This window comes from Mus caroli, unplaced genomic scaffold (assembly GCF_978045245.1).
Source record: "Mus caroli unplaced genomic scaffold, Mus_caroli_1 scaffold_11, whole genome shotgun sequence".
Lineage (NCBI taxonomy): Eukaryota > Metazoa > Chordata > Mammalia > Rodentia > Muridae > Mus > Mus caroli.
In genome coordinates, this window is record NW_028227266.1 from 121,649,537 (window position 1) to 121,676,572 (window position 27,036).

General features: G+C 41.1%; 2 protein-coding genes across 6 annotated transcripts in view; both read left to right on the plus strand.

Moving 5' to 3' along the window:
* The window catches only part of Topaz1 (testis and ovary specific TOPAZ 1), a 48,896-nt gene extending 27,959 nt beyond the window's left edge, over positions 1 to 20,937 (plus strand). The window contains exons 11-20 of the mRNA XM_021172427.3: positions 323 to 415; positions 4,048 to 4,163; positions 7,742 to 7,808; positions 8,982 to 9,156; positions 10,160 to 10,260; positions 14,154 to 14,319; positions 14,956 to 15,120; positions 16,588 to 16,791; positions 18,309 to 18,498; positions 20,718 to 20,937. Of these exons, the coding sequence (XP_021028086.1) occupies positions 323 to 415; positions 4,048 to 4,163; positions 7,742 to 7,808; positions 8,982 to 9,156; positions 10,160 to 10,260; positions 14,154 to 14,319; positions 14,956 to 15,120; positions 16,588 to 16,791; positions 18,309 to 18,498; positions 20,718 to 20,937 (1,497 nt within the window). The remainder of the gene's footprint in view (positions 1 to 322; positions 416 to 4,047; positions 4,164 to 7,741; positions 7,809 to 8,981; positions 9,157 to 10,159; positions 10,261 to 14,153; positions 14,320 to 14,955; positions 15,121 to 16,587; positions 16,792 to 18,308; positions 18,499 to 20,717) is intronic.
* A 3,470-nt stretch (positions 20,938 to 24,407) lies between these two features.
* The window catches only part of Tcaim (T cell activation inhibitor, mitochondrial), a 37,044-nt gene continuing 34,415 nt past the window's right edge, over positions 24,408 to 27,036 (plus strand). The window contains exon 1 of one of the 5 annotated variants that reach the window (XM_021172945.3): positions 24,408 to 24,652. Coding sequence is in view for 1 of the 5 variants with exons in the window: in XM_085828215.1 (XP_085684341.1) it covers positions 25,972 to 26,096 (125 nt within the window). In the remaining 4 variants the exon portion in view is untranslated. Of the gene's footprint in view, positions 24,653 to 24,684; positions 25,461 to 25,493; positions 26,097 to 27,036 lie in introns of those variants that run through there. The other 4 variants (XM_021172944.3, XM_085828213.1, XM_085828215.1 and 1 more) reach the window with 4 other exon arrangements.

The window sequence follows — 27,036 nt, forward strand, 5'->3', positions numbered from 1 at the left end:
AACAACAATATGAACTAACCAGTACTCCCAGAGCTCATGTCTCTAGCTGCATATGTATCAGAAGATGGCCTAGTCGGCCATCATTGGGAAGAGAGGTCCCTTGGTATTGCAAACTTTATATGCCCCAGTACAGGGGAAACACCAAGGCCTAAATATCTAATAAAAATTGGGGAAAAAAAAGTTAGCACTTCCTTTCTGCCTGCCGTAGACTCCACAGACAACATATTTTTCAGTATTCATGAATTTGTAAAATTTAACACACACTGAGAGACATGAAATTGAGTGTGATTTTTCTGTTTGTTTGTTTCTTTCTTTCCTTCAGCCTGCTCTGAAAATATTACTAAAAATATTTGAGTATGTGGCAGCTATGAAGTTGAGGAATGCTGTACCTGCTTTAATTGAGATTTTTTGCAAGGTATGATTTTAATCTCTCTTATCTCTAAGAGGGAATAACAAAAGAAGACTCTTTACACATAATCCATTATGTCTTTTATTAATGTTCTACTAGCTGAAGAATTCATAAGTGATCTTTAGTCTCCTGAAATAGTTCAGAAGCACTCTCAGCTGTTTTAAGTTTCCCTTAAACAAATCCTTCTAAGTATTCAAATGACTCCTTTCTTATTATAAATTATCTTCATCTCTATTTCTTAAATATAGCTAAAAGAATTCTTTCTCTGAAATACTTAAAGTCACAACAAAATAAATCAGTATATAAATAGAAAGTTATAACTAAAATAAAGTAGTTAGGAATTGGTTTAAAATTTGGCATTAAGCAAAATGAGAAATAAAATTTTAATGCTACCTAAAAACACATTAAAAAATAAATGTGTACATATGTATGTGCATATATGGAAACTAGAGGTCAGCATCACTTTCCAGCTTGCTTAAGCCACACTGCCCACTCCTGTCTCTACCTCACTAGCACTGGGATTGCAGGCCTATGTTTCTGTGCCTCACTTATTACAGGGGTGCTGAAGAGCCAAATTTAGGACCTCCCGCTTGTGTAGCAAGCATTTTACCAGCTGAGTTACATCTTCAACTGCCAAGTTTAACTTTTGTTGAATGCTTCAAAATACCTGATAAGCACCAACAAGTGCTAGATGAAAACAGGTGCGGTGGCAAATGTCTGTACGTCTAGTCCTCCAAAGGTGAAGGCAGGGGAATCAAAAGTAGCGAGTTTGAGGCCAGGCTAGGCAACATGAGCTCCTGCCTTTAAAAAAAAAAAAAAATGTATGTCAAGCACAGCAGTTAAAGGGAACCAGAGAATGTCTAACAATGATTTGGTTTGTCTTGGGGCCAGGGGGTGTTTTACCGAGGTTGTTGGTTCCACGGTTAGTATGGAACCATTATTCCTAGAAGTTGTTTAATGTAGTTTCAGCATCTGGAGGCTTTCAGAGTCCAGCAATGGCAATATAATATTTCCTTGAATGTTTTTGCTCCTGATTCTAGCAGTATAATATACCCTATCCAATAAACTACAGACCCAGAGAAAACAGAAATTCAGAGTTTATTTTATGTTCATAAATAGGCTGTTAACCTAACCTAGCATATTAAGACATATTTATGCTTATCCTAGTTTTTGAGCAATTTTAAAAGATAGTTTTTATTGTTTTTTGGGGGTGTGGTTTTGTTTTTTGCGATAGGGTCTCATCATATAGTTCTGACTGCCTGGGACTCAACTAGGGTTCTCAAACTCATGGAGAACTGCCTCCCTTTCAAGTGCTAGGATTAAAGATGTGAGTCACCACACCCAGCTACAGGGTAGCTTTGAATGGAACCAATTACCAGGTAGCTAATTTGTTCTTCCACAGGTTTTATAGTTGGCTCTGTCCATTTGATCAAACATTGCATCATGGTAGGGAGTGCAGAGACCAGCAAGCATGATTTGAGATATTACAGACTAGAACAGTGACCTCGGGGTGCTTTCTGTATGTATTATGTCATAAAGTTTCATAGCTTTAGGAGGGAAGCTGTTTTCCTTTTTAAAAATAAAATTGGCCATGCTTTACATCCAGACAAGCTAAAAGACATAGTTCAAAGACTCAAGTTTGTATTAGGTAGGAAATAGTTTTTCCCCAAAACAGTTTGCGGTTTGTTTAATCGGCTGGCTTAGGAAAGAGTTTCCAGGACCTGCTCAGAAGTCATACTGAGTTTAAGGCAGTTTCCCTACAAATCAAAAAGAGGAGTGAGTTGGTGAGTTTCTGCTAGTCCCTTTAGTGAAAGAAACTTTGTCTGGCTTCAGCTTTAAGTTCTTAATGACCAAATGGCACCTCAATGAAAAAAAAAAAACAACAACAACTTCTCCACCCTCCTGCTGCTTTGTTATCCCATCTGCCTTAGGTGGGGTATCTGTTGCAGTGATAAAACACTATAACCAAAACCAACCTGGGCAACAGAGTGTGTGTTTCAGTTTACATGCCTTAAAAATAGGCCTTCATGAAAGGCTACCAGGGCAGGAAAGTGGAGTCTGGAATAGGATCATAAGCCATGAAGAAGGGGCTGGCTGACTTGCTCCTCATGACTTACTCGGCCCACTTTTTCATACAGCCCAGGACCATCTGTCCAGGCGCGGCACTAGCCACATGGACTGGACCTGACAATATTAACCACTGTTAAAGGAGGTGCCCCACAAGTTTTCCTGTAGACCAGTCTTATGGAAGTATTTTCTCAATCATAGTTCCCTCTTCTCAGATAACTCAACTTGACAAAACGAACACATAAATATAACCAGGACACCACCCCAACTGCTACTCCCTGCTACTCCCTTCAAATCTAGATGAAGGAGCAAGTCATACTTTCTCTCAAATATTAAAAACATTTTAAGGGGACTTACGACAGGGCTCAGTGGTTAAAAGTACTCGCCATGAAAGCATGAGGGCCTGAGTTTCAGACCCAGAACAGACCGTAAAGAGCTGGGTGTAGTGCTGATTATGTAAGCCTGTCACTATTGAGATGGGGACCAGAGACAGGAGAATAGCCCAGAAACCAATGGGGACAGCTAGTCTAGGGTACACAGATAGCGAAAGATACCCTGTCTTAAACAAGGTAGAAGATGAATTTACTGTTAAAAGTTGTTTTCTGACCACACACAGCCATGGCAAGTGTGCTCCCCAAATCATACATACATACATACATACATACATACATATCTGTCTGTCTGCATATGTATGTATATATACATACACACACACACCTCAAAGTAAGTAAATAGTAAAATATAAAGATCTTAGTGTGTTCAAGTAATTTCTCAATAGGAGAATATAACCATAGTAGACTCTGAAGAAGTATTGTCCATACACCTTCAGCTGAGTCAGTCTTCCAGTCATGGGGTAGCACGCTGTGGTCTAGTCACATGACCTCTAGCAGAAATCATCATAGCTTCAAGCCTTCCTAACGCCTTAGGATAACTTTGGGGTATCTGCCTCCTGTCCATCCAGTCTCAGACCACAGGCATCCAGGTACTTTAGTCAGCATTCTCCATCCAAGTTGAGGTACATGAAAATGACAAGAAGCAGGGCCTATGAGAATTGAGGGGGAATGTCTCAGAATTAAGTAGATGACTGCACTCAGGCCGTCAGCTGTGCAGGTTGTTAATTTATTAAGTAAAGACCAGTTCTTCCCTAGCAAGGGCTGGGGTAAAGCTCAGGATGAGCCTCTCCCCATTCACCATCAGGGATGGGGCATCAATGCCAGACCTGAGCTACAGTGGGACAGACAGTGCCAGATAGGAATTACACGACAAAGTAGTTGAGACAATCCAAGAATGGAAAGAAAGTTCAATTTTGATATTCAAAAATATTGTTCCCATGTTTGCTTAAAATTCTGAAGACATCTTTCTGTGGTTCTCAAACACTTGATAACACTATGTTTCAAACTTTGCTAATAAGTTTTGATATTTCGATTCCCCTGTGTCCATGTCTGACTCCTGCTGCCAATGTCTTAGTTATTTCTCACACATTGGCCACTCAGTTCTTTCACATTTTTACAAGAATGACTCCTCCTCCCCTCCCCCTTCCCCTTCGCCTTCTCCCTCTTCTTCTTCTGCAGTTCATTGAAGCTGGGATGGTACCTGACCCAGAGCACTTGAACTATATTGTTAAGCTTTTACATCAAGCACAGGCATCCCAACAAGAAATATCTGCAGTTCTGCAAGCCAAATCCAGGTAAGATGGGAGACTGCCAGGTCTGTATCTTGGTGGAGACCAAGAGAGGTGAAATCCAAACTGTCTCAGGGGCAAGTTTGTCACCCATTATAAGCCTCTTCCTGTCTCTAAGCACACCTGACCTGAATCTGACTCTGCTGGGTCCCTCACTTAGCTGTAGTGTACACTAAGGGCAAGGAAGCTTCTCTTCCCTGTATGTTTGACTGATTACTTAATTGTACTCAATGTGCGCCAATGCGTATGCAAATCATGGTAGCTTTTGTTTTCTCCCTGGCTCACACTTGCTAGCTTGGTGCTCTCACTTCCCCCTTGTTCACTATGTCTGCTCAGCTTATGAAGCCCCAACCAATGATTTAATCTCTGATTTACCATACTGCCATAAAACTGGCTGTCTTCCTTGGGAAGAGCACTTGCCTAGAATGTACAGGGTTCTAGGTTCCATCCCTAGTGATGTTAAAAGTAAACAAGTAGTGCTGCAATAGACCCGTGTAGAGAAAAGGGAAAGCACATCTTGTTGGGTTGGAGAGAGAGTCAGTAAAGTGCCTATCACATGAGTGTGAGGACTGACTAGTCATAGATACTTGTGACCCTGGTACCAAGGAGACAGACAGGAGGGTCCCTGGGGTCAGCTGGCCACCCAGCCTTGCTTACATAGTGAGTTCTGGGTTTAGTGAGAAACCTAGTCTCAAAAACAAGGTAGATGGTGGTAAGCCCTTGCTTGGCCTCAGAGACTTGAGCCTTATTGGGGTGGTGAGAGAATGAAGAAAAGACAAACAGATACAGACAGAAGGATCTTGGCTCAAGGAAGCAGGCTGCTAATCTTAGTAGGAGCAGTCTTCGGGTATAAACATCCAGGTGGAGAAAGCTATGGTAGACATTTTCTGTACATACTACCAACATATGGACCAGAAAAGAAGGTATTACCACTTCCCTGTGAGTCACCCTTGAGTCACTTTTGCCATCCTTCCGTGAGTCTGGGGAATGACCCGTGAGGCTGACCCTGAGCGCACGTGCCCACAGACACAGAGTTACCTCTTTCAAAGAAAAAGACACAGACACAAGTCATCAGGAGCGAAGGGTTAGTCCTGCCCTCCTGCTCCGAAACGATTGTGGTGAATGTTAACTGTGTGTGAGCTCAGCAACAAAGATGAAATGGAAGGATTTCTAGGTCTTAATGCTTGTATAAAGTATAGAAGAAATTTAATCCACAATTTAAACCTTTAAAAATGCTATCCCAATGACCAGATAGTTTCTCTTGAGAAGTCTACTCATTTTTTAACAAGTCCAAGTGAATTTACACATAATTCCAGAAAATTGGAGAGACAAATTTCTATTGGCCTATATTTCTTTCTGTCTGCTGTTGATTTGTTTTTGTTTGCACCCAAAGGGTCTCACTATATAGTCAGTGCTACACTTGGCTTCCTAGTCCTCCTATCTCTATCTCCCACTTGGTAGGATGTACCACCATGATTAGTTTATCGGCATTTTTGAGGCAGGTATTACCCATATACAAAAAACAAAGTGGGCCCATCATGGTGGCACAGACCTTTTATCCTATCACTCAGAAGGCAGAGGCAGAGGCAGATGGATGTCTGTGAGTTTGAAGACTGGTCTGTAGAATGAGTTCCAGGACAGCTAAGGCTACATAGTGAAACTGTGTTTCAGAAAAATTAAATTAAAAGCCAAAGTGGGTACAAAAAACTAAGAGATTCCAGGTGTGACAACTCAATACCTGTAATCTAGCACTTGAGAGACAGAGGCAGGAGGATCAGGAACTCAAATCTAGCCCAGGCCAGCCTGGGTTACATGGTACTCAGTCTTCATGCTATGGAGCTGGAGTGAAGAGCACTGTTGCTCTAACAAAGGACCCAGGGTTGGCTCTCAGCACCCATGTGGTGCCTCACAACCATTTGCAGCTCCAGTCCTAGGGGATCTCACCCTGTCTGCTGGCCTCTGATGGTACCAGACATGTGCCTGGTGCCATCATACTGTGCACATACATGCAGGCAACACATACACACACACTTTTAGATGATTTTTTAAAGATCTATAAACCAGTATCTTTTATGAGTTTAAATGTGAAAATTCTTGACAGATTAGGAATGAAAAATAATTTTTTTAACTTGGTAAAGAAAGGCCCAAAGTGAGATCCGGCTCAAGGGGAGGTCCCAAGGCCTGACACTATCACTGAGGCTACCGAGCACTTACAAAAAGGGGCCTAGCATGACCGAGCTCTGTAGGACCCAACAAGCACCTGAAAGAGTCAAATGCTGATATTTGCACCCAACCAATGGACAGAAACTGCTGACCCCTGTGGTTGAATTGGGGAAAGGCTGAAAGAAACTGAGGAGGAGGGCGACCCTGTAGGAGGACCAGCAGTTTCAATTAACCTGGACCTCTGAGATCTCTCAAACACTGGACCACCAACCAGGTAGCATACACCAGCCAATATGAGGCCACCAACACATATACAGCAGAGGAATGTCGGGTCTGAGTTGAGTCAGAGAAGATGCACCTAACCCTCAAGAAACTGGAGGCCCCAGGAGTTTAGAGGTCTGCTTGGGTAGAGTGTAGGGGGTGGGGACATCCTCATAAAGACAGAGGAGTGGGGAGAGAGGAGTGGGGAGGAGGTATGGAATGTAGAACAGTCAGAGGGTGGACTGGAAAGGGGAGGAGGGGGATAAGATCTAGAGTGTAAATAAATAAAAGACCAAAAAAAAAAAAAAAAAAAAAACCCTAACAGACATACTTAAATAACAGGAAGTTTCTCTTCAAGACTGAGAACAAGGCAAGATACTACCCACACTTCCATTAAAATCATTTGCCCATACCTTCTGACCCACGTGATAAGAAATGAAAATAAAAGATGTATAAATTGGAAGTAAAATAATATCATGTACTTGTAGGTGACATGATTTGTAGACCTATGTGACAGAGAGCCCTAATGAATGAGTACAGCAAGGTTGCAGAATGAACACCAGCTCACAGATCAGCCATGTTCCTCTACAGCAGCAATGAGCCTAGGAACCAACATCTAAAACAGCACTATTATAATAGCTCTTACAGAACGTACTCAAATTGTATGCTGGAAGCCACGAAATGTTGAAAGAAATTAAACATACTGTTTATGGAGAGACAAAATAAAGATGTCAATTCTCCCTACATTCATTTATTAGTTTAATTCAATTCCAGGCTATTTTTTTATAGATAGCAAAACAATTCATTTAGCTTCACATAGTAGCACAAGTCTGTAATACTAGTACATAGAAGGCTGAAGCTAGAAAATCAGAAACTGGGGCCAGCAGATAAGGCACTTGCCGCCAAGCCTGATGAGCTGAGGTCAATATCCAGAACACATGGAGAAGGAGAAAACTGACTAGCACACGAATGCTGTGGCATGGACATGCCCACATACAACACACACCCACATACATAAGCGTACTAAATCAACAAATGTGGTTTTTAGAGAATTCGGCTGTAAAGAACTTTGAAGGTGTCTTCTGTGCGTCTGTCTTTGTCAGGACACTGGTGACATAGGGATGAAGTAAGCATAACCAACTCTCCTCTGTCATTTGAAGGTTGCGAGTGAGGCAGCTGAAAAAGAACTGGAAGTGTGACTTAGACTCAGCCTTGAGTGAAGTAGAGGTATGACATTTATCTTCAAAGAGACTGCTAGCCTCTGAAAACCAGTGACAGACGTTTGAACAATCCACTTTAGGAATAGCTTTAGAAACATCGCTGCTAGAGAAAATGCTAAGGGAAAGAAGTCTTGTAGTTATATTTTAAAGATTAATACTTTGAAAGGTAAACATCAGAATTTCTAGAGCTGTGGAATAAAGATGAAGCTTTGTAGGAGATCTGTTTCCTAGTGTGTACACAGCCCTGGGTTCTAATTCGACTATCTGCTCCCCAACATCTAGGATTGCTATTTTAAATAATCCTAAAAGTTACTTCTATGTCAGAGTTAACTTGTGTCATAGTAAAGTCAGTTTAAAGCTTGATCTATAATTCAGTGCTGGGCAGAAACGTGGCTGACTGTCTGTACATGGCTGTGGGTCTGAGCTGAGACCGTAGTGCACTCTCCTGGCACTTAGAATAAGAAAGGGGGTGGCTAGAGAGATGGCTCAGTGACCAAGAGCTCCTATCACCATGTCAGGTAGCTTACAACTACCTGTAACTTAAGCTGTAACATAAATGCCCCCCTCCAATTACCTCCAAAGGCACCAGCACATACATATGTGTGCATGCCCAAACATAGACATACACATGTAGCTAAAATTGATGGCTCTACTCTTCATGTCTGTTGTGCTCCCTCTCATCGAAGGCTCAGCCTTGCTCAGATGGTAAATCCTTGACACAACCTGTGCATTGCCACAGAAAGCTTTGCTTAGTTTGTAATTGAAAGTAAGAGATAGTCAGCTTACTGAAGTTTCTTTGTGGGCCCCAAGTCATAAATGGCTAAATAATGGTAAAAGCATGCTCCCACCCAAAGCAGTACAATAATAATATGTTGCCACAGAGATGCTCATGCACCCTGGTGATGGTGGTTCTCATGAAGTTCTGGACCATTAAATCCTGGAGCATCTGAGTACCAAATAGTTCCATGTTTACAGATTGCTGTGGTGAGAAAAGGTCAAGTTCAGTGGTGGTGCTGTGTGTTGCTTGTCAGGTTTTCAGTTCCCACTTATTCTAACAGATTCCAGGTGCCTCCATGTGCCTGTGTGCTAGCGTGTGCTTGCAGAGACAGAATTTTTACTTTTTACCCTATTCCTCTTCTTCCTTCTTTTCTTTTCTCTTCATTTTTAATAATTTTAATAGACTTGTAAAGAAAAAAGTGACTGGACCAAATTGGGAAACCTGTACATTAGCATAAAAATGAGTTGTGAAGAATTTGCAGATCTCCAGAGATTCTGTGCTTGTGTTGCTGAGACACTCACAGAAGATTACAAAGAAGAGAGGCCAGGTGTTCCTTTTTGTGAATTTGCTGAAACAGGTAAAATGTTACTGTTTTGTTTTGAGGATTGTATGGTTCTTAGCTGGAGGGTGAATCTCTCCTCATGCACAAGTTTAGCCCCTGTTGCAAGTCTCAAATAGGCTGAAATCTGTGAACTTTTCCATGTACTTATGTTAGGTTATAGTTATAAGGACAGAAACTAGTTTTTTTTTCCCTTGGTTTTTCAAGACAGGGTTTCTCTGTATAGCCCTGGCTGTCCTGGAACTCACTTTGTAGACCAGGCTGTCCTCAAACTCAAAAATCCGCCTGCCTCTGCCTCCCAAGTGCTGGGATTAAAGGCATACGCCACCACGCCCGGCAGAAACTAGTTTTTAGTATCAAAGTTTTTGTAGAACATGAATGCATTTTCTTTTTATTTAGGTTAATTATTATGATATGGGGACACCCAAGTTTTTTATACCAGTGATGTTTCTACTATCTACAAACCAAAAAATATTGTGTAGCCTTAAAAAGACATTCTCTTGACATTCTTACTGTGCAACCTGACTTGGCCTTACATTTGTAATCTTTCTACCCCTGCCTCCCCAAGCTCTAGGATTATAGACTATATGGGGTTTCAAATGTTGTTCTGAACTGTCACTACTATGGCCTCTCTCAGGGAATAACAAACTTTCTGTAAACAGTCAGAGAGTAACTCTCCATTCAGTTTTTAAACAATTCTTTAAGAATAAATCCACTGTTGGGCTGGGTGTTGTGGCACACGCCTCTAATCTCAATGCTTGGAAGGCAGAGGCAGGTCCATATCTGTGAGTTCAAGGCCAGCCTGGTATACAAAGTGAGTTCCAGGATAGCCAGGGCTATGTAGAAAGACCCTACCTAAAAACACAAAACAACAACAACAACAAGAAGGCACTATTAACTTTTGGGATGGATTTATTGGTGGGAAAGGTTGTCAACACTGGGTCTGTGAAGTGATGTCCGTAATTCTGAGTCATCTTAGGTGACTGTCTCCATTTCTTTCCATGTCTGCTTTATGTTTCAGTTAGCAAAGATCCACAGTACAGTGAGGTGGATAAGACTTTGTTGGGAAGGATCGGAATAAGTGCTGTGTACTTCTATCACAGACTGTTGCTGTGGGCCAAGGTATTTTGTTATATGTTAGTTTGATTTGCTACAGAAAATCTTACTTTTAAAATTAGGAACAGGACATGGAGTCATCCTTCAAATCAGAGACTTTCTAATAATCACTTCAGCCAGCACAGACACGAACCCTGGCTACCTAGGGAGTTCTTTAGTTTTCACATTTGTTCCACACCAAATAGATGTGGAAAGGGGGTGGTGAGGCACAGGTGTGCACAGGAGGTGACAAGACACCAACTGCTCTATCGAATTCTGGAGGCCATACTAAAGTACTTTTATTTGAAAGTCTTGAATTTATCATTTATTTGACAACTCCTGAGTTGTCATTATAATCTTGAGAAGAGCACAAAGTATTTTTCTTTTCTATTTATTTGTTTGTTTGTCTGTCTGTTTATTTATTTATTTATTTATTTATTTATTTATTTATTTATTTAGACAGGGTCTTTCTCTATAGTCCTGGCTGTCCTGTAATTCACTATGTAGATCAAGCTGGTCTTGAACTCAGACATATTCCTGCTTCTGCCTCCTGAGTACTAGGTTAAGAGGCATGCACAAACCATGCTCAGTCTCAAAATACCTTCCCTAAGACCCAAGGTGTTCACAATCATCATCAAGACTGTTTACAAGTCACTACCTTGACTACTCCAAGACACCACGTGCCACATGTCTATGTCTGACTCTTGATAGAGCCCATTATGCATGCAGGTGGTCTGGTGACTCATTTAGTTGTATATGTGCACATGTGTACATACATGTGTACATATATGTATATGATGGCATGCTTGTGGTAGTCAGAAGATAATTTACAAAAATTGGTTCTCTCCTGCCATTAATGTAGTCTTAGGGATCTAAGTCAGGTCATGAGGCTTGCTATCAGAGCCTCTACCCTCAGAGCCATTTCATCAGCCTTCAAAGCTACACTGTATTTATTGCACCCTTTAGATTTCCCTGAAATGATTGAATTGTAGACTCTACAAAGTCCAAATAGAGGGCATGAAAATCCAATGTGAAGGGAAGAGCTGAGGATGGAATCAACAGAATGTGAGATTAAGTATGATCACTGTGAAATTAAATGTTAAAGCTTAGGTTCTGTTAACTCTGGTTAGTTCAGAATTGGATGGCTGTGTGGTAACATTTAAGCATAGGTTCACTTGTATATATGCAACATACATGGATTAAAAAGAATTTTTGCACCGAGAGTGGCTAAACAGAAAGTCTGTAGGTTTTCAGATTCAATGCTCACTATGGTCAGTGTGCTCAGGGTCTAAGGGAGGCAGTCATAGCGTTCATTTCATGGACATGCCTGCCTGCACGCTGGAGACTGCTGGACAGAAGCCTTTGTGACAGTGTACACATTTGGCTAAAACTTTAGACTATTCTGATTTATTTGGTTATTTCTTAGATCATTAAGACATTGGTGAATTTTTCTATCTTAAAAAAATTAACTATTGTGCTCAGAGAGTTGATCTCAAATGTCATCTTACTTGGAGGTGGTTTGTTGTGTGTGTATGCGTGTGTGTTTTCTGATTTGTTTTAGCTTTGTTTTTTTGTTTTGTTTTGTTTTGTTTTGGAGGGGGGAGAGACGGGAATCTATCCCTGATTGTCCTAAAATTATATAAATCATGCTGGCCTTGAGCTCACAAAGGTCTCTGCCTCAGCCTCCTGGAAGCTCTGATTATAGGTATGTACACCAGACCCAATTCAAACCCATTCCTTTTTTAATATAAGGTAAAATTCTTGAAATTAATCTAAAAATTATCACCTGAAGATACATTTATTTATTCAAAATAAAGGTATTTCACATCATAATAAAAATCTGGTTGAAAAGAGTATAGAATATTAAAGGTCTATAAACTAAGACCCATGGTCCACATTATGCCTACAGCCTGTTTTTGTATAGCCCACAAGCTCAGAATGTTTTTAACATATCCTTAATTTTAAACATTTATTTATTGTGTATTTATACATGTGTATGCATGTATATGTGCTTGCCCATGCTGACACATGTAGAGACATGGGTTGTTTTCTTCTGCCATTGTTCCACCTTATATTTTGAGACAGGGTTTCTCAATGAAGCTAGAACTCTCTGTTTCAGCTAGACTGACTGGCCAGCAAACTTCAGGGAAGCTCCTGTGCCTGCCTCCTCAGCACTGGGGCTCTATAAACATGTGCTATACTGCCCAGTGTTTACATGATGCTGGGGATCCAAACTCATGGCCTCACATTGGCATGGCAAGCACTTTTCCAACTAAGCCATCTTCCCAGCCTTGCTTTATGTAGATACAGTGCTAGGGAACAAACTCAGGGCTTCACACATGCAAGGCAAACACTTTACCATTAAGTTATACCCTTTTTTTTCAATTTAAAAAAATGTGTATCATTATTTTGCCTGAGTGTGTGTATGTATACCATGTGAATGCCTGATGCTATGGAGTCCAAAAGAGGGCATCAGATCCTGTGGAACTAGAAATACAGGTGGTTAGGAGCCACCATGTGGGCATTGGGCTCTGCTCTTTTCTAAGAGCAGCCAGTGCTCTTACCCACTAAGCCACCTCTCCGCTGCTTTTTTTCTTTTTATATTTTTCTTTTTTTATTTTTTTAAAGATTTATTTATTTATTATATGTAAGTACACTGTAGCTGTCTTCAGACACTCCAGAAGAGGGCATCAGATTTCGTTACGGATGGTTGTGAGCCACCATGTGGTTGTGGGATTTGAACTCGGGACTTTCAGAAGAACAGTCAGTGCTCTTAACCACTGAGCCATCTCGCCAGCCCCTTTTTATATTTTTAAAGAGTTATTTGTTAAAAACAATAGAATTTCAGCCACCAAATATTGCTGTCAGAGATTAAAGTACTTAACTGTAGTGGTATTGAAGAGCTAGTTCAGTGGTTAAGAATAAGTACTGCTCTCACAGAAGAGCCAAGTTCAGTTCCCAGCATCCAAATCAGGTCGCTCACAACCTCCTGTAACTCTAGCTATAGGGGATCTAACACCCCATCCTGGATTCCTCCTGGATGTAGATAGACCTACATCCCTGTACACATAGCAATGACTTTAAATGAAAGAAATCTCTTTCTAAAAGTATTTATTGGCTGGGCATGGTGGTGCATGCCTTTAATCTCAGCACTTGGGAGGCATAGGCAGGCAGATTTCTGCAAGGCCAGCCTGGTCTAATTAAAATTAAGATATTAATTATTAAACTACTAACAGGGATAGTAATAGGCTGGCCCCTAGCTTAAAATAATAATGCACGCCCAAATTCTTACGTCCAAACAAACCAAAGACAATCTTCATGTAGAATTTGTCAAATAATTCATTTACTAAGATAAAAAAATAACTTTTCAGCTAACAATTTTGGCTCTACTGTACTAGCATGTCATCCAAATTTGGTGACAAATTATCTTCATTTCACCAACTCTCTTGGATCTCAGAATGGTAAACTATAAAAGGAATAAAAGCACAAATAGCTTTCTATATTAACACATGGAAGCCTTTTCCCAGGCAGTGAAATCTTTTCGTTTTGTTTTTGCTTAAGTTTTGTTGAAACGAAGCCTTTCTGTAAGACCAACCTACCCTTAAACTATCAATAGTCTTCTTGCCTCTACTTCCTAAGTGCTGAGTCTACAGGCATGAGCCACATGCCCCACTCCACAGACAATCTTAAGGGAAGACACTTAAACCTAAAAAAAAAGAAAGAAAGAAATGCTGATGGAGAGGGCTGTATGTTGGTTAATATGAGGTAAACAGGAAATGCTTGAGCAAAGTCTTGTTGTATTTTACAACTGTCAGTCTAACATAATAATTGAGGCTGGTAACTGTCTCCTGCATATTAGCACTGATTTTGTGTCTCTAATACTGTAAATGAATGATAGTGTCTTTTTATTTTTATTCCAGGGAAGGAAGGTCTTAGATATATTATATGAGCTAAAAATACATTTCACGAGTTTAAAAGGGCTTACAGGACCTGAAAAAGAAGCACCAAGATGTCAAATTGTAAATGTTGCAGCAGAGATTTTTATCAAAAGTGGGAGCCTAGATGGTGCCATTTGGGTCCTAAGGGGTAAGTTCTGACATTTACATGTACAGTAACCTGTTACTCTTCTTGTAGCCCTGTCTGTATAATTGCCTTAGTGGACACTGAACTGAAGGGGATAGCTTGGTTTGAACATCAGTGAATATATATGAAAAGTCACTATGGTATAAACTGATTCAGAAAGTGGCTTCATCTTAGCCTTGGTTGACAGAAGTTTGTTCATAATAAGGCCTAGTTGACACAGAAATATTGAGTCTGAAACTATTACAGTTCTTCTATTCTATAGATTTTTAAAATGTTATTAGAAGCTGGGCAGTAAATCCCAGCACTTGGGAGACAGAAGCAGGTGGATCTATGAATTCAAGGCTAGCCTGGTCTACAGAGAGAGCTCCAGGACAGCCAGGCCTACACAGGAAAACCCTATCTCGGAGGAAAACAGTAATTAGATGTGTTAATAAGTCGAAATATAACATGCCAAATTAAATTCAGGTAATCCAGCTTTAGAAGGCAGGTTCAGCTACTGTGGGAGCTCTTGGTCACGACTTCATGGCCCCTATGTTACTGTGTGTAGGCAAAAGTGCCTTCAAACAAGATACTTATACCCACCTGTGATTACCCTGAGAAGTGTCATTGTCATGGTATGCTTGTTTTTTCTTTTGGGAGAATCGGAATGGATAATCAACACACCACTTTGGCCTTGTGATAGAATGGATGTGCTTAATCGGCATAATTTGCTCTGTACCATTGCACATGAAATCTTGGGCAAGAATCTTTACAAACAAACATTTGAGGTCTTACGGAATCTACCAAGCTTTCAGAATTCTCAAGGTACATTTTTAAAAGTCTACCTTCATTATCTTAAAAAAAGATTTATTTTTATTTTATATGTGTGGGTGAGTGCTACATACATGTATGTGTATCACACACATGCCTGGTGGCTACAGTGGCTGTAAGAGGGAATACAATCCCTCTGGAAGTTAAGTCACAGTCAATTTGTGAGCATCTTGATGTAGTTGCTAGGAGCTGAGCCCCGGTCCTCTATAGGAACAGCAACTACTCTTACTTAACTGCTGAGCCATCTCTCCAGCACAGCCTTCATCTCTTGCCAGTCAATAAGACATTTCTCCATCTGTTCTGGTTAGGTGTTATGTTCAGTATTTTTTAATGAAACAATTTTCTATAAAATATGCTCTACATAAACTAAATGTATGCTTTAAAGATGCTTCTCTGGGTTGTTCGTTATCAGCAGTCCTATCAGCATACACTTGTTCCCTGTTCTTGCCTCTGTACATTATGGGCATGCTTCATATCTTAACTTACTCTATGTCTTGGTAATCTTAGAATTAATGAGTTCTCTCAAAGGTTAAAATTCAAGCTTAAGAGGATGAAATCTATGAGCAGACACTTTGGTGACGAGTTCAGAGGATGATACAAAGGATGCAGACAATGATTTAGGACCTTCCCCAGGTCTCACTGTGTCCTCTCAACTTCATCTTCCATTGACTGATGGAGGAAGTGACTTCCTACAAATGATGCTTCCTTTACCTCAGTATCCATAGCACAATGTCTGTCATCCATCATGCCCTTAATAGACAGTGGTGTTGATAATGAGGCAAAGCAGGTATAGACATGCACAGACAGTTGTGCTGCACATTAGAAGTCCATCCATGACAAACTAAAGGAGTTTCCTTCTTTATATGTACAACAGGGTGAGGGGTGATGTAATAAGTTTGGAGTTTTAGGAAAGTATTTAAGAAGATATAAAAGGTAAAGAGATTAATTTTCTGTAAGGATCTGGACCACTTAAAGATCCTACAGTGATGTGGATCTAGAGTATAGATCATAAACCCAACTGAGTAAAAGAATTCCCCTACAAATTAATGTGATACCCATTCAAGGATTTTTTTTTGAGTCAGCATTAGAAGCAAATATATTTGAGTCATGAAAACTGAAGACTGAGGTTTGAGCTGTACAAACAGACCATGAAGAAAGTTCCAAGACTGAAAATCCAATGCTATGTAGGGACTAAATGCAGAGAAGCTAGTGCAACTTCTAAGCCTTTGTCAAGCTTTTTACATTCACCATTACAAAGGAGCACACAGTTTTGCTTTTGTCTAAAAGATTTTTGTTTCTTACTTGAAGAGTATGAAAGATGGTTGTACCTCGGTGAGTCTGACTTCTGCAATGGAGAGAAGGGGCTGGGGCTATCAAGATGAGGGAGAAAGTTGGAGATTATTGGTCTTTATGTCATTGATCACTTCTCACTTTATTGTATCATTGTTTTCCTCATTTCAGAAACAATGGGGGTTTCCCAGTCCAGCCTTCTTTTTAATGAACTTCTGGATGCCTGTATAGAAAGCAACAGTCTTGGCATATCGTCTTCTGTCGCAGAGTTCATGGTTGCCAAGAGCATCCCTATTGACTTTTCCTTTCTTAGGAGACTGATCACTTCCTTAGGAAGGAGCTGTTTGTGGCTCAAAGCTAGAGCCCACTACAAAAGTACGTTCCATTGAAATGTTTCAGTTAATGTGTTGGTTTTGATTATTCTCTAATCCAGAATCCATCTATAATATTTAAAACTAAATTTCTACACATGAAAAATAATGGTTGGTACATATTCAGAGGCAGGCAGTGGTCGAACAGATCTGTGCTTTGTGTGTGTGTGTTTGTCTTTTGTTTAAAAGTGTCATTTTTTTCTTGGCATGTTATCAATTCCAGTAAAAGGCAAGCAAAGGAAACAAAGGACAAATTTTAAAATAAAATAGTTTGACATATCTTAAAACACTTTGTAAAAGTGTTGGATGGAGTGAAATTTAAATATTTGGGTATCAGACATCCTGAACTAGAAGTGTTTTCTCAAACTCCCAGCTATGATCACTTTTAGCAAGTGATAACTTTTCTCCCCAATGAAATGGGAAAATAATTAGGTTGCATTATAGGTAGTAAGTTTAAGTGTTTAATACACTTTTTATTTTTTGGAGGGTTCTTTAGGTTTTGATTTTTTTAACACAGTCTCATGTTTCTCACACACACATAAATATAAGTTTAAATATGAAAATGTTACTGGAACATCTTTAGATTATGTTCAGATAGAATTCTTAGAGATTAACATCATTACCTACACTGGGGTAATTACTTGAAGGGAAAAATAACCCCAAACATTTTAAACAAAATCTATGTTCAGATTTAATTTGATCTTGATAAACTATATATAATATTGTCCATGTTCAATTGGATAGTTAATCCTAGGAGTATTAACTATCATTTCTAATAATCAGCCAAACAGTTTGAAGCTAAATCAAAATTGTTCTCTCAAAAGATGAAGGTTTTTAGACTTGAGCCAGTGAATGTGGCAGCCACATCCAGGATAGAGCTAGGGTTTGTTCTTGTGTCCAGCACTTGTCAGGCAGAGTAGGAACAGCAATAGCCACATGATTTGATGGCACCTCTAAGTAAACTCAGACCACCGCAGTAAGTATTTAACAGAAGTGGCACTCTCTCATTAAATTCTTATTTTTGTATTTGTAATTCAGTGTAGACAGTGAACATAAAAGCATAAAGTTGTTCATAGACCAAATCCCATTAAAACCTAAATAGCTGTTCTGGTGATGTTCCATTTAGGAAGTTTTTCTTCTTGTTTTGAGCTAATCTCACTATATGTAGCACAATTCATCCCTCCAACTTAGTCCTTTTGCTTTAGCCTAGGTTCTGAGATTACAGGCATGTGTCACTACACCTGGGTACCTTATTAATTCTGAAATTATGACATATATGTTACTATGAACTTGAAAAACATGGGCACTTGCTGCAATAAAACTCAAAGGCCATTTTTTCAGAGTTTTCATAAAGAGCAGTGTCAAATGTATCAAGATTCTTACAGTCATAAAAGCTGTAATAAATCTGCGAATGTAAATAGCTACCCTGACCTGTAAGTGGCTGTCAGATGCGGACAATTACAAGCCATAAGTCTTACCCATTGAAGTTTGGTGAAGTGTGACCTGTGGTTTGATTTTCAGGTGCTCTTTCACTGGGTTGCTACCCACCATTAGAGGGAAACTTACACCGGAAACTTCTCCTGGTTCCTTCGTATCTATCTGAGATTGAAATGCTTTTAGCTATGGAAATATTTCTGGTGTCCAATGCTAGTGGCATTCAGAGTGCGGGACCGGGAGCGCCCACACAGGTGCTGCAGATTGTCCTGAAAAGGTGGGTTGGTGGCACGCCAGCCGTATTCTGAACATAGATGCAGCTCTATGCCTGCCCTATAGTGCAATGTGTGCATGTTATATTCATTTATACTCTGTATATGTAGTATAAACTTGGCTAAAATTTAAACTGAGGAAGAACAAGACCTACTGCAGGCTTAAAACCAAACAAATGAAGGAGCTAGGGGTGAACTTCAGGGGTAGAGTGTGTTCACCAAACAGGTTAACACCACCCAGTAAACACGTTACTGGTTTCAAAATGTTAATAGTTGTCTTAAATACGGATTTTCTTTAAGTATCAACCTTTCTTGTGTTAAAGAGTATGGTTCCTTAGAGGGGCTTTATCTTAAAAAAGTAGCTATGAATCTTTTTTTTATTTCTTATAGATCCACACAATCTGACATAAATACTATGCCAGTGTGGACACTTACACAACCCACAACCCTTATCTCTGGGAAAGTCCTCAGTTTTTCATCTGTAGAATCTTAATTTTTAAATATAAAATTTAATATAAAACACATTTTAAAAATAAAAAGGGTACTTGAGTGCCATATTCTCCCAGAATGAATGATCCAAGAGAGAAAAGACTAGGAAAACTCAGGTACCTTTTGTGACTTCTCTCAAGAAAGAGTGTGAAGGTCTGAGATTTTACCCGTTTGTAAACTGGTGTGCCACAGACCCAGGAGACACAAGATTCCTATGATGGAGACAGGGTACATTCTTGCTGAGGAACAGCAAGCAGCCAGATGGTCAGCTTATCATCCCAAAGTCCTACTGATAGCCCACAGGGATACTTGAGCATGTGGCAGGTTCCCTGGCCCAAAGGCAGGCCCAGGCCTCAAGAACCCAAAGCCTGCTTTCCATTTTCTCTACTGCCCAAGGCTGTCAGAAGTCTGTCTTTTGCTCCAGGAGAAACCACCTTTGTCTTCCAAGTTTTTTCACTATTTAAAGATGCTTGAAATTTGGAAAAAGGAGTAGTCAGTGTCCCTAACAAAAGTTCCCCCAATCCAGTTGGCTCCTGAGTGATTGTTTGCTGACATCCCATACTCAGAAATACTGCTTTCTTCAGTTTGTTTCCGAGTCAATGTGGTACAGCCTCTGTTTACAAGAGGACATCCTTTTCCTTGCACCTTTTTTTGGAAAACCCATTGAAACTAGCCTTTGTTCTACAGCTCTACTTCATTAAAGGATGGACTTCCTTTATTTGACACCATGCACTGTGTGGCATGAGGTGTCTAGGTTTTATTCTTAGAAGAATTTGATTTTCTTCTTGCACCCTATTTCCCACAGTTGCAGCCTCTATTCATTGTTGAGTGAGGGTAGTCATAACCCTAGTCCATAACTAGTGACATCTCTAGATCTTTAATTTTATAAATTGAAGGCCAATATGTTTTGTCTTGCTGAGCCCTGCCTTAGGTTACTAATCTCTATAGGTTATCCATTCTTAGACTTTGGGAATATGCCACCTATGCAGGTTTCCAATATATCAGGCTCTAAAGTGCCTTATCTAATTTAGGAGGCCCTAGAAGGTGCTTGGATACTCATTCCTCTTTTGAAGCATGAGCCTCCTTTAGGTCACCAAGTGGCTTGCACTAGTGTTAATTTGGGTAGAACCATTCTCAGAACTTGAGGTTCACTGACATGCAAGGTACCAAGAGCAAGAATTAGACTCATACTTTAGATAATTTTAACTATTTCCTTTCTTCACAAGAAAAGCTACCATAAATAAGAGTTTCATGCCAGTAAACACAATCACAGTTGATGCAGATGGAGCTCAAAAAAAAATAATACTTAATAAAGTACCCATCGGGGCCAAAGAAAACCATATAGCTCTATGGCTTGTCACTACATGCTAGCTGCATATTAAGTACTTGCTTGAAACTAGAAACAACTAATACCAAGAGAACTCTACTGTGATTGTAATCATTCAAGCTGTATTGCACTTAATACTAACATACACCTTAATATTTATACTTACTAGCTTTGAAGATACAAACACATAGGGGAACTAGCTGTGTTCTAGATCAGTGTTTCTCAAACTAACAATTGCTACTGGGTCCTAATATAAAATGCCTCTCATACTGTAAGCCATGGTTCAAAAGCTTAAGAATCACTGCTTAAAAATGCCATGATCGTTTAGAAACAATAAATGCAGATGAATTTCCTACAGAAATGACATGGCTGCTTCTGAGAATTTCTGCCTTTGGGTTCACTTTATAGATGTGAAGAAAGCAAATCTCGAAGCAAGGATGAATATCAAGCTGCAGTAGAAAGATTGGTCATGGCTGCTCGAATATCGGACCCCAAGCTTTTCATTAAGCACATGACTGTCAATATTAACAAGGAGCAGGTGTACAGTCTGGAGCACTGTTCTGCTTTGAAATGGCTGAAAGAGAATATGAAGTGGGCTGGAAAGGTTTGGCTTTTCACTAACCATTAGTAAAGGGTTGTTGTTGCATTTTCTTTTTAAGTTCAAATAATCATTGTTGAAAATAAAAGAATAAAAATAACTCATCGTATTCAGCATTTGTATCTTATTGACACTAGAAATTATCAAATAGTTTTCAAGCAAAAAATTTTCATTTACGTGCAATGGTTTTATTAACAAAAAGTGATTTTTTAAATTGCTTTTTTACTTAAATTTAGAAGGACCTAAGTTTGGAAAATTCCTCTTTGATAATTTATTCAGAGTCAAAAGCAACACTGGGTGCATTTAAACATCAGTGCCCACAGTGCACAGTGCAGTAAACTAAAGAGTCACCACATGCCGTGACTGAATTTGACCTAGTCAGCGGTACTACTGCAGGAGTAAAAATGACAAAAAGCAACTCAGGGATAAATGGTTTATTTGGCTTGTGCTTCCATATCATAGTCCATCACTGAAGTCAGGGCATGAACCCAAGCAGGATAGGAACCTGGAGGCAAGAGCTGATGCAGAGGCCATGGAAGAGGCTGCTAGTGACTTACTCATGACTTCCTCAACCTGCTTTTTTTTTGTTGTTTTTTTTGAGACAGGGTTTCTCTGTATAGCCCTGGCTGTCCTGGAACTCACTTTGTAGACAAGGCTGGCCTCGAACTCAGAAATCTGCCTGCCTCTGCCTCCCAAGTGCTGAGATTAAAGGCGTGCGCCACTACGCCTGGCCTTCCTTTTTTTTTTAAAATAGATATTTTATTTACATTTCAGATGTTATCCCCTTTCCTGGCTCCACCTCTGAAAAATCCTTATAACACTCCCCCTCCCCCTGCTCACCAACCCACCCACTCCTGCTTCCCTGTCCTGGCATTCCCCTACACTAGGGCATTGAGCCTTCTCAGGACCAAGGGCCTCTCCTACCATTGATGACCAACTAGGCCATCCTCTGCTACATATGCAGCTAGAGCCATGAGTCCCTCCATGTATACTCTCTGGTTGGTAGTTTAGTCTCTGGAAGCTCTGGGGGTACTGACTGGTTCATATTGTTATTCCTCCTATGGGGCTTACAAACTCTTTCAGCTCCTTAGGTCCTTTCTCTCGCTCTTCCATTGGGGACCTTGTGCTCAATCCAATGGTTGGCTGAGAGAATCCGCCTCTGTATTTGGTAGGCATTGTCAGAGCCTCTCAGGAGACAGCTATATCAGGCTCCTGTCAGCAAGCATTTGTTGGCATCCACAATATTGTCTGGGTTTGGTGGTTGTATGTGGGATGGATCCCCAGGTGGGGCAGTCTTTGGATGGTCATTCCTTTAGTCTCTGCTCCACACTCTTATCTCTGTATCTCCTCCCACAGGTATTTTGTTCCCCCTTCTAAGAAGGACAGAAGTATCCATACTTTGGTCTTCCTTCTTGAGTTTCATGTGTTTTACAAATTGTATCTTGGTATTCTAAGTTTCTGAGCTCATCAGTGTGTATATCATGTGTGTTCTTTTGTGATTGGGTTACCTCACTCAGGATATTTTCTAGTTCCATCAATTTGCCTAAGAATTTTATGAATTAATTGTTTTTGATAGCTGAGTAGTATTCCATTGTGTAAATGTACCACATGTATCCATTCCTCTGTTGAGGGACATCTAGGTTCTTTCCAGCTTCTGGCTATTATAAATAAGGCTGCTATGAACATAGTGGAGCATGTGTCCTTATTACATGCTGGAGCATCTTCTAGGCATCTGCCCAGGAGTGGTATAGCTAGGTCCTCCAGTAAGTAGTATTATATCCAGTTTTCTGAGGAACAGCCAAACTGATTTCTAGAGTGGTTCTACCGGCTTGCAATCCCACCAGCAGTGGAGGAGTGTTCCTCTTTCTCCACATCCTCCCCAGCATCTGCTGTCACCTGAATTTTTGATCTTAGCCATTCAGACTGTTGTGAGGTAGAATCTCAGGGTTGTTTTATAGAACCCAGGACCACCAGCCCATGGATGGCACCACTCACAGTGGGCTGGGACCTCTTACATCAGTCACTAAGAAAATGTTTTCCTGCAGCGTGATCTCAAGAGGTATTTTCTCCATCGAGGCTCCCTCTTCTCTGAGGACTCGAGCATGTGTGAAGTTAACATCAAGCAGCAACACAGACTGAAAACACAAAAATCCAGGGCGCCCCACCAAACATCTAAGTTACCCTCCTAACAACTCCCTTTCAGTGTGTCTCATATGATTATTACGTGTACGGTGTGGGAGGAGCACACATCCATGTGGAATTTTGCAGGACAGAGTTTTTGGAATCTGTTCTTTCCTTCCACCTCCATCTAGTTACGGTAATGAAACCACGATGGTCAGGCTGGAGGGTCCAATAGCAAACACTTTCATCTGTTGGTCAACCTGGCAGCACAGTACTGTATGCTTTATGATAATATGTGACTAAGGACATTGCTAATGAAAATATTTTAAACAAATATGCCAAAATATAAATATCTAACAAGGATTGTCCCAAAACACTAAGAAGTTAAAACTTAAGAAGATGTCAGGTGGTGGTGGCCCATGCCTTTGATCCCAGCACTCAGGAGGCAGAGGCCAGCAGATCTCTCTTCAAGGCCAGCCTTGTCTACAGGACTACACAGAGAAATCCTGTCTCAAAACAAAAACAAAACAAAAACTCCTTCAGAAACCACCTTCAGTATCTGTAGCCTATTCTCTTTAACATTGTCCTCACTCTAAATAGTACTGTAAGCCACAAATTCAAGTCGTCTAGAGGGGAAAAGCCCTAAATAGGGTAATAAATGGGACGAGTATTTAAAGGAGTTCTCAAAATGGGTAGAGGCAGTGTCCTTAAATCTACAGTCTCACAAGGGCAGGAAAATTGAGTCCCAGCACTCTTAAGCTTGCGTGACATGTGGCGCACACACTGCCTCAGAGACAGGTGAAATTCGCGTGGGCAACTGTAAACTATGCTCCTGCAGACAAAGGACACGATGTGGGCCGCAAGGTCATCTTCAGGAGAATGAAGATCTGAGAGAAGGGGTGAGGTGGCTTCTTGCTGGTTGACCAAGCCAAGAGGTAGCAAAGCGAAAAGCAGTTTATATTCCATCATTTGCAGGTCTGGAGATCAGTTACAGACGTCCAATAAAGCAGTAAAAAGCCCATGCTGAGTACACTGAACATTTAAAAACATCCTAGTAGCGAGTCGTGATGTGTCACGCCTGTAATCACAGCACTTAGAGGAGGCTGAAGTAGGAGAATTGCCGCAAGTTCAAGGCCAGCGTGGGTTACAGTGTGAGCCACTGTCCCAAATAATTAAACTATCTCAAATAGATTAGATTGCGGAAAAGTCAAGTGGGAAATGTAAACCAGAGGAACGGGATCTTTCACACTCAGCGGCATCTGGGAAGCCTACCAAGACTACCAACGGCTGCTCAGCAGGGACTGCGTCACCAGAGCGCCTCGCTTAGCACCGCCCCTCCCCCAACCAGGGGCTGCGCGTGCGCGCATTGGCCCCGCCCCTGCCTCCGGCTACTCCTTTACCTTTGCTTATCGTCCTCCCACCTGCCTGCCAATCATCTTTTTCCCTCAGACCTAGTCGGCCGGAAGAACCGGCTTGTGTCTCCCGAAGCTGCCTTCGGAAACCCGCAGATAGCGGGGTAAGGACACGGACAAGTGCGGCTTTGAAGCGGGGTGGGAGGCCGCTGAGAGCCGACGTCCTGGCTGGGAGCCGCTTGCTGGCCTTGCGCAGGCGTTCTAGGAGGAAGGTCGGTCCGCCTTAGCCAATGAGCATGGTTCGTGCGGCCTGCCGGCTCCAAGTGTCGGGGCGTCCAAGCATGAACCCAGGCCTCTGAGACAGTGGGCGAGACCTGTCAGGAGCTCCCTGCAGAGCGAAAGTTGCCCAGGGACTCCACACTTGCCACACAGGCCTTGGCCTGTGCGTGCTGAGGCGTAGGCGAGGCTGTCAGATGGGAGCTGGGTTTAGGCTACTGCTGGGAGAGCCTTGAGACTGGCGGGGCCCAGGGAGGAGCTGCACCCCAAGTTGCGGGCCCGATGTTCACCTCTAGACCTGTAATCAAACTTATGGCTAAGTAGACTCTCAGAGGGGAGTCTGAGGCGTAGATTACTCAAGTATAGTCCCTAAAGTGGTGCACTTCACCACTAAAGAGCTTAAGGAGTGAGTGTGCTAATTCATTCAAGACATCTGTGGAATGTGTGTGCGAATGGGTTTAAGATTGTAGGATAATGGTAACAGGATCAGGCTGAGTTTTATCAGTTTGAGACTACCGAGTGGAGATTCCAGATTTAATGTGGAGCTCATATGGTTTTAAAAAGGTGTCAAAGTTTGGTTGGCTGGTTGGTTGGTTAGATTTGTCTAAAGATGGCCTACTGAAAAGGAACTGGAGATGCCTGCCATCCCTTGGTTTAGTGTTGATGAAGGAGTTTTAAATTCAGGGAAATTGCAGTGCTAGAGTGGCTACTCTCTGAAAAACCTGATCCCTCATAATGGGAAGGCCCAGAAGACATGCCCTACACTAACCTAGAAGATGAAAATGGTTTGAGGAGCAACAGCAGGTTTGAATAATTTTGTCATAATTTTTTCTCTTGTGCCAGATCTTAGGGTTCAGTGGGTTTAATTGGACCTTGGAGTAGCACCAGGGCCTGTATATATTAGGTCAGGCTGGGCCAGAAGTGCCTGAATCCTCCTTGAAACTGTAGAGTTTGTAGTTATGATTTAACTCTCCAGCAAGATACAAAAGGAAAGCTAAAGAATTTGTTATTCAGCCAGGCGATGGTGGCGTGCCATTAATCCCAGCAACGGGAGGCAACAGGAGGCAGAGGCAGTTGGATCTCTGTGAGTTCAAGGCCAGTATGGTCTACAGAATGAGTTCCAGGACAGCTAGGGGTGTTACACAGAGAAACCCTGTCTCCAAAAACAACCAAATGGAACTTGTTATCTATCCATTGATCCGTCTAATACTGTCTCCTGGTTTTGCTCTTGTTATTTACTTAGTTCCCTACTCTAAGTAGAAAGCCTAAAAGCAATTTTTTTTTTTAAAATCCTGGTCTCTGGGTGAGAGGGTGCATGCTTTTAATCCCAGTACTCCAGAGGCAGAAGCAGGTTGATCTCTCTGAGTTGGATGCCAGCCAAGTCTACAAAGTGATATCCCGTCTCCAAAAACAAACAAACAAACATAAAAGAAAAGAAAGGTAGGTAGGTGTGGTTTTATCATTACTTGAGAGAAGAATTTTTTTCTAAAGAAAAATTCCAAGATAGTTACAAAGGGAAACCATGACTAAAGTGAAGGTGGTGTGAAGTTAAGTTAATTGAAATAAGTTACTTTCAAATACAGATTGTGCCAAGGGGCCAAAGCTCAGTCTTGAAGACCTCTATTTGATAATTTCTGTGCTTGTCAAAAATAATGGACAGAGGCTGTTAGATCTGCATAGCAAGTTCCAGGCCAGCCTGAGCTACATAGAGAGTTGCAGACCTTGAGGAAAGGAAGGAATGGAACAGAAAATAATACCACTATTAAGTAGATTCGGGTAGTCATTTATACTGGCTTGTAAATGAATTTTATCCTTCCATATCTACCTTCTGTCCACACAGTAGATCTTTTCTTTAGGATAAGGCTCTCCAAGGTGCCCTCCCTGCCCCATAGGTGTAGCCCCAGGAAGTCTCCCGTTACTCTGCAAGTCGGAATCATTGCATTTACTGCTTTGTTTTACAGTTATCTGCTTGTGTCTGTGTCCTGCTTCTCTACCCTTTCCTCAGACTAAGTTCAATGAATACAACAAATGCTCATTGCTTTACCCTGGACCTAACATGGAAGCACTGGTGAAGTGGTAAATGAAGGACTCAGAATGCCTTCTGAGTCTGATGAGAGAGTTAGGAGTGTCTCTTGTCCATCTGTAGCCTACCTGAGGTTTTCTCTAAGTGGAAGGGCAATGTATGCTGTGGAGTACTGGTAGCTGTCATGAGAATCTGTCTGCAGACAGAACTCCTGCAGCTGACATAGCTGCAATAGGCTGTTAGGTCTGGTATCTCTAGCGTTCCCCAGAACCTGCCCGTGTGCTAAAGCAGTGTCTCCAATCTTCTGAGTCTTTAATTCTCTGTGTAGCTGACTGCAGCAATTAAAGAAACAGACTG